The sequence below is a fragment of the Chondrus crispus genome, genomic scaffold, assembly GCF_000350225.1.
Source record: "Chondrus crispus Stackhouse genomic scaffold, scaffold_56, whole genome shotgun sequence".
NCBI classification, from domain to species: domain Eukaryota; phylum Rhodophyta; class Florideophyceae; order Gigartinales; family Gigartinaceae; genus Chondrus; species Chondrus crispus.
Genome location: NW_005178528.1, coordinates 205,422 through 220,378, shown reverse-complemented (window position 1 = coordinate 220,378; position 14,957 = coordinate 205,422). Strand labels below are relative to the sequence as shown.

At 53.5% G+C, this 14,957-nt stretch overlaps 1 protein-coding gene; it reads right to left on the bottom strand.

Moving 5' to 3' along the window:
• Positions 1-4,660: 4,660 nt before the first annotated feature.
• CHC_T00006947001 (hypothetical protein) lies at positions 4,661-5,508 on the bottom strand. XM_005710234.1 is given in 2 exon segments: positions 4,661-4,911; positions 4,912-5,508. The coding sequence occupies 1 exon segment, from the start codon at positions 5,506-5,508 to the stop codon at positions 4,912-4,914; it is 597 nt and encodes a 198-aa protein (XP_005710291.1). The 3' UTR covers positions 4,661-4,911.
• Between the last annotated feature and the right edge of the window lie 9,449 nt (positions 5,509-14,957).

The following is a 14,957-nucleotide window of genomic DNA, read 5'->3' as shown; positions in this document are numbered from 1 at the left end:
ACGCCGAGCCCTGCGACGTTCTACGTTGTTTATCCTTTCCAATGCCCCGGCCTCAATATCTTCCATACTTTGCTTCACTACGACAGCTGGTGTTCCATCGTCTTCAGAGTCAGACCCGGGACTTTCGTAATTATGAGAAGAGGCGGGGTTCGAGTTTTCCCGCTGGCTCTTTGCAAGAGCAAGGTCGTCAGCAGCAAACAATGAGTCATAAAAAGAACTCCCTGCCTTGAAGAGCAACGAACGAGATGGATCCAAGAACATCAACACCTTTTCACGCTCTCCCTCAAGAGACTCATTGTCACTTTGCAGTTGTGTTTCCGGGACTGTTTGAACGACTTCGTCGCCGTAGAGAACGCACATCCTTGTCGCGAGTGTTCCCAGTACTTCAATAGAGAATGCACGCAAAAGTGCACTTTTTTCTTTTTCCGCCCTCATCCTTGAGATGAGAGATACAGATAGAGTCTGCAACATTAACTCTGTTGATGGCCACTCTGGGCGGCCATACAGCACCAGAATGTCTTCTAACAAAATGTGGAAGGCGGACCGTGTCTCCACCTCTTTCTCGAGAGAGCGTTTGAAAAAGGATTCCCACACTCGAACAGAATATTGCGCTGCGCGATCATATTCTCTTCTCCGCCGAGCAGACCAAGAGGCCGAAGAGGGGTCCTTTGCGGCGTCATCGGCTTTCTGCAAGTGGCTTTGCTTTTCATTTTCATAGCTTGCCAAGCAAAGAAGCTCGGCGATTAGGGCCGATGACACACGCACTTCGTTCCCCGCTCCTGGCGCCTGAAAACGACGCAATTGCCTCCGATCCGGTGGCATTTTGGTAGCCACATCGGAGACAACTGTATCGAGAATCCACAATCTGCGTACTTGGTCATTGTCACTGGCAAAAATAGCGCATAGAGTTCGCATGGAATGCACGTGAAGCCGAGCAATATTGGCTATGGAGAATGAGGATATGCACGACGTCGCACAACGGGACGCAAAAGATTCCGGTAAATGTGACTCGTTGGTGAACAAAGTGGTAATACCGTCATACAACGAACAACAAGACTCCAGCAACGTGCGGCTCGCCTTTCCCGAGAAGGAAGAGAAGGCTCGAGTGGGACTCGACTGTGACTTGGACGTAGACTTGCGTCTAGTGCCCATCTTCAAAGTTCTATACAGCGGGTCGGCATTGGGATAAATAACCGAGGATGAGACCTCCTCCAAGAGAGCGGCGATCTTCTCCAGACGCTCTTCAACAAACAAGGAACGAGGGGCGTCCGGGGCGCAGAGGACCGACAGGACAATGGATGAGGCAAGGAAACCCAAACGGATTGCTGAGAGATGGTCGGAAGAAGGTCGAGGACTGTCAGATGTTGGGCGGCATTGCTTGCACGATTCCCATATGCGTGTGTCCAAAACGGATAAGGTTTCGGCGAGCAGGTGTGGATGGGCTCGGGCAATAGCGCCTTGTTCCGCATGCAGGACGATGTTCTGTCGCAGCTCAGTGAGGTAACTGAAGTTGGAAGTAACTTGTAGGTTTCCGTGGCGGCGGTTATTGAGGGTGGCCGCAAGAGAACGGGCCTTAGAGATAAAACGGTTGAGTAAATTAGTAAAGTATGTGAATTGATCAGTGTCCACGACGTTGGACTCTTGTTGCAAGCGCAATTCGCGCAAGTGGGTGTCTCCATCGGGCCGGTGAGGCTTTGCAAGTGATTCGGAGTGGTGTGGAGACGCAGAAGACGGAGCAGCATGGACGTGGTTCAAGTCGGGTTGTACGGTTCTGAGATCAGTGTGAGGTTCGGTTCGCATGTTGACTGGAGACGCGGTTTTCCTGTGGTACCCGTGAGCATTAAGCGGGGCCGGGAGCGGGACAGGGTCGCGCCGAGGTCGCTTGGGGGGCTTCCTTGCCGAGGTAGACAGGGGTCGAGAGACTCTGTGGTGTCGACGAGATTGGTTCAATTCGCGCAGTACGTGACGATAAAGGCGGGCTTCCCAAGGCGAAGCATGAGGACCGGAAAGAGAGGAGAGGGCGGCGCGGGCATCGTCAGCAGAATCTAGGTCCCAGTTGCTTTCGTTTGGAGAAAACAGAGCAGAATTGAAAGCGAAAGGAAAAGAAACTCAAGAAAAGCAAAGTGGCTGTCAGAAAATGGGCCAGGGGATTTCCTGTACATAGGTCTTGTCTCCAGAAGTGACAGCTGCAGGTGGAAACTGAAGGCGAAAACTGAAGGCGAAAACTGAAGGCGAAAACTGAAGGCGAAAACTGAAGGCGAGGGGCTTACCTGTCTTGGGCTGTCTGGACGAGCAGCTCCAGGAGATGCTGCTCCATTGCTTCGTCGGGGGGATGACAGTGCAGGTCAGTGTTGAGGAAGACGGCATCTGGGGTGTGGGGTTCCTGGATGCGCGGGGTGGGCAGCTCCGACAAGGCGGCGGCGACGGAATCGAAGGAAAGGATGGAGCTGAAGTTGAAGGGCAGGAAGGTTTCGTCAGGAGCGTCACTCCGAGGAGCCATGACGGGTCGCAAGGAAGGGGGACAAGAAGTGAGAACGGGGATTGCACGCTTCGCTTCGACTTGGGAGGAGCAGATTCCAAAAGGTTGCGATAACCGCGTCTAAGGTTTATCCGAGGTGACCCGCAAACGGCCATTGGGCGGAACTTGGAAGAGAAACGTCCCATTCGGAAGCGTGAAGGGGATCTATTTTTTTATCACAAAAAGCATTGCAGTGCGCCCTCTCGCTCTAATAGCTGAAGTGCGGTACTCGAGTACATTGCTGTTTCACGCAAACCTCTGAGGCCAGATTACCGTTTCGTAGAACACGTGGTGGCAAGTTTGCAAGTTTGCAGACGACATCATAGCAAATGACATTACAGTATAGCAAGTGACATTACAGTATTCGCCGCGATTTACAGCAGATAAAAGACCGCAAGGTTATGATAGAGGAAGTAGATACTGTAGTTGGTTCTGGCTTGAGATCTTTTGACCGTAAATCCTTTAGAACATCCAACACATTTTCAACACTTGTCACGCTCTGCAGCAAACGACTGCCCACAATCATCCTCTCGTGCAATCCCCACCAATCCTTTTTCTCCCCACTCCCCAACCGCCGCACCGATCCATTGCTCATTTCCACGGCTCATTGCATCGTATTGCCGCCACTTCTGCCTCCCCCCTCCAAAACAACCCGAACCGTCTTCTCACCGTCTTCTCACCCGTCCCTTACTTCCCTCTTCCCCTTCCCCTTCCCCGTCTCCGCCTTCCCCGTCCCCGCCCTCCCCCCCGCCATGACCCCCCCAGCCTTCCTCCCCGCCTTCCCAGCCGCGCGTCCCCGCGCACCGGCGCTTCCCTCCCGCCGCACAATTCCACATTCGCCCCACCGCACGCGCACGACCACCCGATGCACGCTCCTCACTCCTGCGCCGCCGGGGGCCGCGGCGCCTTGCGACGCGCCCCTCGTGCGCACCTTCCCCGTGCCGGGCCATCCGGATTGGCGCTTCGCAGGCCCCCCCCTTTCCGCGGGCCCGCTCCCGGCCGTGGTGTACCTCGCCCTCTCCGCATCCCAGTCGCTGCAGCTGCCGCCCTTCAACCAGCTTACGTCCGACGTGCAGGCCCTCTCCGACGGCACGCAGTGCCGCGTCTTCTCCGTCACCCTCCCCTTCCACGCCGACGACATGGCCGTCAACGAGGACGCGTTTCGCCGCTGGGCCGAGCTGTACGCCACGGGCGGCGACCCCGTCGCCAACTTCGTGCGCAAGGCGTCACACGTCGTCGACGACCTTGTCGCTACCGGCGCCATCGCCCCGAGGCAAGTCGTCGCCGCGGGGCTCAGTCGCGGTGGCTTGCTGGCCGGCCTGCTGGCCGCGCGGAATCCGAATGTGCGCTCGTGTCTAGGCTTTGCACCTGTCACTGTGCTCGCGGATCTAGACGAGTTTGCGGACGCCGCCGTGCCCAATGAGAGGGCGAGGGCTAAGATTCAAAGCGCCAGCTTATTGCAAGAGGACGTTGTGGAGAAGATGGTGGCAATGCCGGTCAGGTTTTATATGGGCAATTTTGATACCAGGGTCGGTACGAGGAAGGCATTTGACTTTGTGCATTTGCTGGCAGAAAGAGCCGTCATGCACAAAGGCATGCGGTCCCCGCCTCATGAATTTGTCATGTATTGCAGGTAAGTCTTTTGCTTTCTTGTCCCATTTTTGCAGATGTTGCGAGCTGTTTATGGGGTAACCTATAACCGTGTTGGGGTTGTTCATCGATCTTGTGGTCTGACGAGTTTGGAACATGTTTTATTTTATTGATGAATGCTATTATGCTTCTTTGCGGCTCGCAGTGTTGGAAAACATGGCCATGGCACTCCACCGTAAGTTGATGCTCACCAGTTATCCTTTTTCTGGCCTCATGCGACAAGCAAAGCGCGAACGGGCCGCTGACTTTCACCGTTCTAACGTTGTGGTTTCTTGACAATTTGGGACGTACTGTGAGACAGTGACGTTTTTCGAGCAGGAGCAGAGTATGCACTGACACAGATCAAGGGAATGCAAGCTGAAATCTACAACTAGAGGGGGAGTATTGGGTTTTTTTTTTTTTTTTGACATGACCGTGTAAATAAAAGTGTGGGGTTTTTTATGAGAATGAATAGGCGAGATGGAGCGCAGATGAGTTGCAACGAGCTAAGTGAGAGAAGAAATGAAGAGTTTACTGGCAGAGCGATGAATTGTTTCGGAAATGCAGTCTAACTGGAAAGACAAGGTAGCTCAAACGACAACATAACAGTGTTCAGCGCAAGGGAGAGATACAGGAGAATGACGAAAGGGTACAGTATGTAGGCACAGGCTATATTACAAGCGGAATGCAACTTGGGAAACGGCATGCCCTAGGAAACGAAACAAATCATAGTGCCAGTCGACGCTCTCGATGGCACTACCCTCTCAAACTGTGATGACGTTGTTGACATTGCCATCACAGTCAGTAGCAGTGGGAAGGGTGATGTCATACCACCAGTTGCCATCGACAATGAACTTATACTCATAGGTGCCTGGGGTGAGCTTCTTCACTAACGTCCACTTGCCGTCCCTCTTCTCCAGTGCCATCGTATCCTGCCACTCAGCGAAGCTCCCCGTCACCTTGACCGAAGAGGCATCTGAGGCGGACCACGAAAAGGTCACGTCCTTCTCCCCACCCTTGGCACCCTCTGGCATCTCCTTCGGGGCGACATTCGCCGCGGCCTTCTCGTTCTCGGTGCCCTCGGCCTCCTCCTTGGGCGCAGCAGCCTCCTTGGAGCCTTTGGCGGCGACGGGCGACGCCTGCTCCTGGTTCTTTTTCTCGGTGAGGACGCGCTTGTCCAGGTCGGCGGCGGCCTCGCGCACGGCGACAGGCTTGTCACCAACCGTGGGCTTCTGCGTCTGCGCCGGCGCCTGCGCCTGCGCCTGCGCCTTCGTCTTTGTTACCGGCTTGGTCGGCTTCGGGTCCGCGGGCGCGGCGGGCTTCACAGTGGATGGGCTGGACTTCTGCGCGGGGGTGGACATCTTGATCATGGCTACGCGAGGGAGACGGTGGAACAGAGACGAAAAGTGTGGGCGCAACTGCGGAATGACGGCGGGAAGCTGCGGGAGATCAGCAAGCGGGGGATGGAGTTGGTAGGCTGATGGCGGGGTGAAGGAAAAGTAGAAATATATCAGCAGTGGCGGATGGCGCAAGAGACAGTGAATGTGGTTAATGTGAAGTCTCTAGATGATGCAGACAGGGGGCAGGTCCAGGCATCGGGAAGGATTCCAAACGCAGATGAGGGCCAATGGGGCCTGCGGAAAGCGCGGATCGCGGGGGCGACGACGCGCGGTTGTTGGCACACTTGGCCGCGTGCGGTTGGATGTGCGGCACAAACTGGCGCGGTTGAGTCCGGTTGACGTGTGCGCTGTCCGCAACGGGCGAGGCCGGGGGCGGCCGGCGACACAACCGGCGACACAATGGGTGGCCGGGGCCACAAGGCCGCTGCGGGATGCCGCGCCGGTTCGGCCGCCTCCCGCTTTGCAGGGCGGCTTTGGCCCAATTCAGGCCCGTTTCAGGCCCGCCTCAGGCAGGGCCGTCTCGAGCCTGAGGTGCGGAAAACCTCGAGCCGCCCCGACTGTTTATTCCAAATCTTTCGCATAGCACAGCCTATCACATGGCACTGCCGCACGCGCTCGACCCGGCAGTGAGAGGATCCGCACACTACTTACTCGAGGCCACGTCGCGACAGGCACGTATTTGATTCCCGTCCCGCCGCCAGCAACATTACGAAGCGGGACGCCGGCGCCCCGACGCCCGCCTCGTCGCTCATTCACACGTCGAAAACACCGGCTCGCCGTTTACTGACGGAGAAGCCTGGCCCGGGATACAGCCTCGTCATTACGGCGGTTGATATGTTGGAGACATTCGCCCACGCCTCCACCGTACTCGAGATCGAATCGTCCTGCGAAAGAATTTTCTCAGAGGATCGCGGTTCCTACCTACCACGATGCATAGATACAGTGGAGTTTTTAGGAAGCTGCCGCGACAAGATCATCCTGCCAAAAACAGCTTTCGTTCTTCATAGATGGTGTGTCAGAGCGTATGGGCGACTTGCTGCCGTCAGACTCCACTCAGGCAAGTGGCTGTGGCCACTTCACAGGAGGAAAAGGTAGTTCCTCACACTTTTAGCCACATGTCGTGATCCACATCACGACACGCTTCATATATAGTACACGTCGGAGCTCGGCAGCATCTAAACATACCGTGCAACAAAAAATAATTTCCGGAGGCGCCTCCGGAAATTATTTTTTGTGTCAGAGTCATATTTTTCTTTTTTGTGAACAAAAAATGAGTTTTACCACGGAAATGCTTGCGCACATAATGTGCGTCCCCCTACTGTACGCATGCTTTGAACTCGTTCCTAACGACGAGCACGGTGTGTCAGGGTCGTTCCTAACGACGAGCACGGCACCGGACGCCGGCGATGACGCCGTCGGAGCTCTATCTACAGTGTGTGCTGTGAGCTTGGCTCAATCATGATGGTGTTTTCACCGAGCAGCCACCGTCAGAACCATGAATGACCAAATGGCTATTCTATTGCTACTTCTCATTCAGAGCCATGCTCGGTAGGATGTACAGTGCGCGAAACTGCAATAAATACACCATCGACGAGAAACATTCTAGCACTTCTTGTGGGGTCTGCTCGAAGTTGCCACGTATGCAGGGCAAGCACTCGCCGATATTAACACCTGTCAGTTCCAAACCACCATACCAAGCACGGTTGTCGATCTATGTTTAAAAAACTACACGAAATTGATATAAATACGCGAAATTTGATATGACACAAAACAGAAACACGTCTTTAATACTTTGTTGCGCCACCACGCGCGTCCATAACCGCATGCATACGACGCGGTAGACTCTTGTAAAGCGTCAATAAAAGCTCAGAACCTACTGTAGACCAAGCTTCCTCGATAGCCACCTTCAAATCTTCGACATTCTGGTAATGCTTACCTCTGGCATAAACCATCCTAGCCATCACACCCCAGACATTCTCAATAATGTTAATGTCTGGGGACTTCGGGGGCCACGGTAGGGTAGAAATGGAGTGCTCAGATAGCCAGCTCCTTGTAAAACGCGACGTATGAATCGGTGCGTTATCTTGTTGATAAAACCAACGCTGCGCTTCACCAAATACCTCCGACGCGAACGGCAGCAAACCACGACGTAGAACATCAACATACTTGATAGAATCTTGTCTGCCGTCCATAAAGATGAGCGGAGATACTCCATAAAGACTAATGGCTCCCCAAACCATGACCGAAAACCCACCATTTTGTCTTTTGGAAAACATGCGCTCTTTAGAGCGTAAATCATGCCAGTAGGATGCCAAGCCATCAGGGCCATCACCGTTGAACTTCTTTTCATCGCTAAACACCACAGAATTCCAAAATTCCTCACCCTTGCTTATGAACTTACGGCACCATTTCACCCGATTTTCTTTGTGTAGAGGGGTCATTTGTGGTGCCGTTATCATTTTTTTATACTTTAAGTAGGGTACGGCGCTGAGTATTTGCTGAACACGTCTATGGCCAATGGGTAGTTTGAGCTCAGCCTGTATCGTTCTCGCACTTTCTTCTCCCTTTAGGGCCATTCGGATGATTGCCCGTCTCTGTGTCTCAGATATTTTTTTGTTTCCCTTCCACTGCCTTGTGTGTTTATGTTTAAAACCTTGACGAACCACACCTTGTACAGCACCAACGGAACGATTTACAATGCCAGCAATGCCTCTAAATGATACACATTCTGCATGAAGCGCCAATATCTGGCCGCGCTCAATGTCGGTAATAGCAGGCCCGCGGGGCATAGTACCTGTCGTAATAGTTGGGAAGATCACCGGCAGTTGCACAAGCTACTCTTACAAGCCGAGTTGCTACTGTTGAAAGCGTTATATAGTGCATTGTGCTCATGTTTTGGCGCCTTCAAGGTACTGTGCTATATGGAATTTCGCGTATTTATGCCAATTTCGCGCGGTTTTAGAGGTCTAGCTTGAGAACGGTATTCTTGGAGGTCAATTGGTCTTCACATGCGTTTCTACTGCTTGGCCATGGTACTGTACAACACACGATTCTTTAAAAGGGGGTTGGGAAGTGTTATTCATGTGTGCCTCGATGGGTGTATTTATTGCAGTTTCGCGCACTGTAGATGTCGAGTCTCGTCGGTCGGGCGGCGGCCGACGCTTTCTCTGTGTACAGTAAATTTGGATTGTACGCGCGCACATTTTGACATTTTTGCGATACACATTTAACCTAGCATGGGGTCGCCCGTCCGAGAAAACGGCGCGTTGTGTGTGAACAACGCGCCGTTTGTGTGTCACAAAATCCCGATTTGGTCAACACAATTTGCGATTTTAGAATTTCAGGAGTCGCCCACTGTACACCCAGTTACGGAATTTAGTGTAACCATTTTAATACTGGGTCAAACCTGAAAACACAAAATATTTTTTTTTGTGTACACAAACGACCCAGGATTCAATCGCTTTGGCCTATTGTGCACACACAAATCTCAAATTTGTACAGAGCTGCACACCGTACGAGGTTAAATAGTACAGTGCACATTTATCAAATTAACAGTTCGAGATAGGATCTTGCGACTTGAGTTTCTCAACTGATCCTTCATTACTCAGAGGGTCATTTGTGAATCTCGGGGTGACAGGTGCGGCTTTTGACCCTCCTGAGGGGTGTATTTTTAGACCCAGGGTGTTTTGAGGGCGACTACTCACGATCAGGTAGTATTGAAGGGTGACGTGTCACTTTCATTCAATTGTGAGGGTGATATTTTCCGAAGAAGCGGCATGTTGAAACATGCCGAACTTTATCTGTTTCTATAGGGCGACATTGGACCAATTCTGAGATTCATGTGTTTCTCAGTTGGAAACATAGGGTGACTTATTTTTGCGAAACACTAACAATATCTACCCACTCTATCTACATCAACTCGGCGAGCCCCCATAAAAAGTCTGCTTCTCTATATTTTTACAACGTTCACTATTTGGTTCCACCACCACGCTTCAGATCTGTGACGCCCCTGGCAAACAAATCAAATAACTTCTCTAACCTCTCCTCACCGCTTCTCGACGAAGAGTTAAGCTTATCTGCAGCGCGCGGGCCAGGCCGCCGGGCAGGGCGTCGTTCTCAGCGCGCAGCTGGCCCTTGCGCGCCTGCAGCTGCTGTTTGAGCGTACGCATGCGGCCGAGCTGGCGCTCCAGCGCCACGCCGCGCTCCTTCTTCTTGCAGTTGCTGCGCCGTGCCGAGATCCGGTTGCGCTCGCGCCGCTCCTCGTCCTTGATCCGCCGCAGGATCTCGTGGACTTCCTCCGTTTCCGCGCACGTCCCCGCCCGCGACGGGCCCGCGCCCCGCGTCCGTCGCCTCGTCGCCGCCGCCCCCGCCGCTCACGCCCGACCCCGCGTTCTCCGCGTACGATGTGCGCTCGCGGCTGCCGTCCTACGCGTCGCCGCCGCGCTGCCGCTTGGTGGGCGAGCCCTTCCTCTCGAAGTGGATGGTGCTAGTCTCGGTCGACACGCCGCTCGCCTCGAACGCCGCCCGCTGGCCGACGCCGGCTCCGGTCGGCCCCTGCCACGCGTCCACCACTCGCGGCCCCCGCGCCTGGCCTCCGTCGCTGACACCGCCGCCCCCGTCCATCCCCGACGACGTCATGCTCACCGGCGTGCACTGCCCGCCGCCAAACTAGTCTGCGCGAATCACCCCCTGCGTCCCGTCCCCGCCAATCTCGGCCAGCAGCTCCTCCAGGCTCCCCCCGCTCTGCATGCTCGGCGCCGACAACCCCCTGGAATCCGTCGCCTTTGCCCGCTCCCCGTCCTCGTCCTCCTCGTCCCCGCACCCGCCCCCGCTCCTGCTCGCACCTGAGCATGATGTGCACGCACGCGTCGCGCGTGATCCTGTTTGTGGTGCTGGTTGTGGTGTTGTTGTTGATGCTGGTGCTGGTGTTGGTTTTGGTGGCGTCCGCGTCGGCCACCCCCACCACCACCACCTCGCGTTAGATGACGGGGTGCAGCTGCAGCAGCAGCAGCCGCGGAACGACAACGGCGGCACGGTGTCGGTGCACCAGGCAAACGGGGGCGAGGAGGATGGAGGAGGACATGTGCTGCGAGGCGGAGTCCGCGAGCGCTTCGGGCGGGTGCGGGAAGACGGGCTGCGGCGGGGCCACGCGCGTGGTGGACGAGTGGAACGTGAAGGCCAAGGACGGCAAGGCCGCGGACAGCAGCGGGGCCATGTGCAGCGGCTCCACCGAGAACAGGAAGTCCAGTTGCCAGTTGCACATCACACCAAAAGCAACAGTGGCGGAGTAGTACCCTTCATGTGGCTGTGGAAAAGCATGATCTCGCTGCTCCACGCACCTGTCACAGATCATGTGAAGTGGTTACGCCGTTCGGTATTTTACACACCACAAAAGCATATTTACCTCGTGTTTTCGTCCCCGTATAGCTGTCTCAGTGCGCAAGTAGCGACAGTATGAGTCTCCGAACGGCAAAGAGAGCACGTATACTTCCTCTTTGATGCTGTTGGTCCTCGCTCGTACCAGCTCTTTTTTCGCTTCCCCGCGTTCTTGACTGGCCTCCCGCGAGGGGGAGGGATAGCTTTTGGGATCCGTAGGTTCTGACCTAATGCTACTAAACGTTTAGACTCCTTGATGACTTTGTCTACAGCGTATTGCGCCGGTATTGAGTGGCACAAGTCGTAGTACTGCTCTTTTCATGCTCGCGTTAAATGTCGCCGCGCAATGTGCTTGAACAAATTGTGGGATCCGTACTTCTCACATATCACAGCCGTCCCATGATAGCATGGAAAACAGGAACCATCTCTCGAATGCGTGCAGCATGAAGGGGTCGTATTTGGCTCTGAACTTATAATTACACGCCTTACGCGCGTTCCGTCAACGACGCTTCGGACCGTCGCCTCCATTTGTCGCGTTCCTTCTACGAACATGACGGACTGCATATAAACTCTGGATCTCTGAATGAGAATCGCGAGGTGGTGCTCAATTTGAGGTGGGACCGGACTCTTGAAGTCAAGTACAGATGCTTGCCGCTTCAGGAAGGCAGCTCGCTGTGTGGAAATAACTCTGTCCAGCATCTTTTGAGGCTCTACTGTCCTGATGTGGTTCCGCAGGGCAGCTGCCATCCCACTCTCTGCTCCTTGAGATGTTGTGATCAGATCTTGCAACAAAGAGCAAGATCTGTACAGCTCACTGTCATTAAACTTGTTAAGGTATTCTTTCATCTTCCTCGGGAAGTCGTTTTTGGCTTCATCAACCTCATCCCTGCTTGGGTTTCGAAGCGCTTTGTCATACATGCGCAAACCAACGACCTTTCCCACACCCAGCGCGGTACCGAGATTTTTTCGGACATGCAGTGGGTCCAGAAACAACTTTGCGTGCTGCATGCAGAGCTTGTACGCGGCGTCGATAAATTTCTCCTGGTCGACAATAGTCGTCCTGCCGGGTACATCAAACCCGGGGATATCGGCGGCAGCTTGGAACACTTTCTCCTATGTGTCCATTCCTTCCGCTCCAACGAAATGGGCGAATACCAAAGGGCATAATTGATGATTGGCGTCATATCCGAACACTTCGAATGTTGTTCCGTATGAGCGGCGGCCCAAACCCTCGCAATGCGCGGCATCCGCTGCGCATGTCATCCTTCCCTTTCTGCAAAATGCTTCTGCGACCATCGGGATGAAGAGGAACACCCCGTAATATTTTCCCTCGTCTACAATGTCCGAGACGTCCACATTCTCCGCCTTGAACTCGGTGTATGATCTTTGCCTTTCTGAATATGAAAGTTTTTCCTGTTGCTTGTGTATGAATCGTGCAGCTTTGATGCGCTGGGCTTTCATTTGCGTACCAGACAGGATAAAAATGTCTACTCTGTGCCCCAATTCCCTCAGCAGACCGCAATAACCTTCTAGGGCAGCCATGTCAACGGCTCGAGCAGCTGATATGTATCTGTTCAGCTCACGCCTCACAGCTGGCAGGTGTGAGTTTGCTGGCTGTCGACGATAAATTGACTTCGCTCTTAAAATTGACCCGAGGAAGCTGGTGGGCATGTCAGGGTTCAACGCGAACTCATGACGAAGCGCGCCAGCAACTTGATCAGCAGTATATGCCGGTCTATTTTGACAGGACTTGTCGTCAATTGAATTCCCATAGCACTCGTTGTTGTGCTCTTGGAACCGATTCAACTTCCACAGGCCTGATTTTGGTTGCCGATTAAAAGTGATAGTTCCGACGCAGCCCTTTCGCCGACAAACCATACGCATCATTTCAAAAATTTTCACAACATTCACTCCCTGTGGCAAACCCAAATTTGCAGTATATGCTCGAATGAGCTGCTCGCAGCGCCATCGTCCGGAAAGCTAGATTCCAACCTCAGGGGTATACGGGACGCATCTTCGGGGAACCCAGGTCATCTCTACTACTCTATCGGCAGCTATTTCCGCCTTTGCTCTTCTCTGACTTCTCATTTTTGACGCTCTCTTTTGTTCCGCCCGCGCTTTTTTCCGTTCGAATTCAGACATATTCCGGCGGTCAAGCGGCAAACTCCTTTCGGCCTCTGCTGCAAAATCATCAGCTTCTCCTTCACTGCTGGTGTTCTCAAGTGTTACAGCTATGTATGCGCGCACATCGAAGTCATCGTCGCAAATATGTTCTGACGGAGAGGAAGGAGATTGATCATCATTATCTTCTATGGATATGTTTTCTTCGTCAGTTTCCCCTTCTTGACGCATTTCCTCCTCACACGACTGATGCACTTGTTCTTGTTCAGGTGAGAGCGAGGGCTGTCCTTCCCACTCCTCGTCGTGTGGTGTCTCTTTTTCTCTCGACGCTGCCTCCATTCTCGCGCGTTCCCTCTCGTTCTCGAGATTCTCTTGGTTATGTCGTCTCAACTCCTGGGATATTCTTTCTTGCATCATTTCCTCAATACGGCGACGCTCACACTCACGCTCCTCCCTTTTTTCCTCTTCTTCACGTAGCAATAGTTCGAGCAGTTTTTCTTTCGAGGTTGGCATCAGCGTAAACATTAGCGTTGGGGGAACCAGTTGCGAGGTACCCTCCCCGTTTTCCATTTCCTCAAACCGAATCTCTCGCTCCGCTTGTTCCTTTGCGCGACTGAGTTTTTGCATAGCTTTATTCGCGGAGGCGCGATCTGAAGCACATTTGTCGGGATGGAAGAGCACAGAAAGCTTCTTGAAACGCTTCTGTATGTTGCGCAAAGTTGGGTCCTCACTTTTGTCCGACGAATCTCCGGGATGAGCGCAGCAGGAGACATCTATGACGGGCGTTTCACCGACTATGACTGTCCCGAAGTGGTACAGGGCCTTCCCAGTGTCTTTGGGAAAAGACCGCATAACTATCCCGCCAAAATGTGAGATGGAAGGGGAGGAAAATGATGAGCGACAGAGGGTGACAGGGCGAAAGGGAGATGTGGTGCGGGGGTAGGTTTCGGGGGCGGGTATTTGTGGGGTGACCGTTGAGGGAAGTGGAAGCGGCAAAGGGTCTCTGAGATATTAGGGTATTGGAGACTTAATTTCTCATCCCGCAATACCCACGTTCTTTTTGCTCGTTTTTGAGGGCACTGTGTTCAAGCGCGAAAAGTTGAGTTGGCGTACTTCTATGGGGTGATTCTGAAAAAACTGTGAGTTTCTAAGGCGGCTTTTCCAAAGTACAAGCCTCTTCCGAGACGGAGTGATAGTTTACGGGTTTGTACGGTGACATAAGCGATGATGGGTTTTTTGGAGGTGACTTATTGCTCATATTTCCTGTCGCCCCAAGAAAAGGTCATTGTCGCCCCATGTAGAGAAACCAAGGTCCAATTTCACCGGATCAGAAGCACGCCTTCTAGACGTGTCGCCCTATAAAAGCACTTGAAACATGAAGTCGCATTACGTAGATTTCACTTTGGGCAGGTGTCGCCCCCTCATTTTCGCTTTTGCCCTTACTCAGATCTTCGAAGATCACGGCTTGAACTAAAGACTGTGCACTTCCTCTCCATTGCCGCTCCTTAGCGATATGGAACCTCCTCCCAACACAGTTGTCGTTACTCGTCCAGAACAACAACCGACTTCTCGCCGTTTATCTGATTACTCCCTGAGCGCTCTCCCGACAGCGGCTACTGTACTCCCCCCGACCTCACCTCGCGAGCATGATATCGAAGCGCCTCTACCCCGGTTTTATCAAACATAGTGCGTGGTCCTACTGGTTCCTCCATTACAGCACCACACGTCCGTCACAACAACGCGAGAGTTGCTACTCCTCCCGGTCTTTCTCGCTTTGATCCATCCCCAAATGTACTGCTGTCGGCTCCTCGCCACAATACTAGACCAAGACGTCCTAGTACCGTCACGCAAGCTTCCGCAGAAAGGAGAGGCAGACGTGCTGCCTCAGTTGGAGGAAGGGGATCTGGGTCTAA

Bases quoted from the DNA above. Each gene is read 5' to 3' on its own strand.
- CHC_T00006947001 (XM_005710234.1), bottom strand. From the start codon at position 5,508: ATGTCCACCCCCGCGCAGAAGTCCAGCCCATCCACTGTGAAGCCCGCC.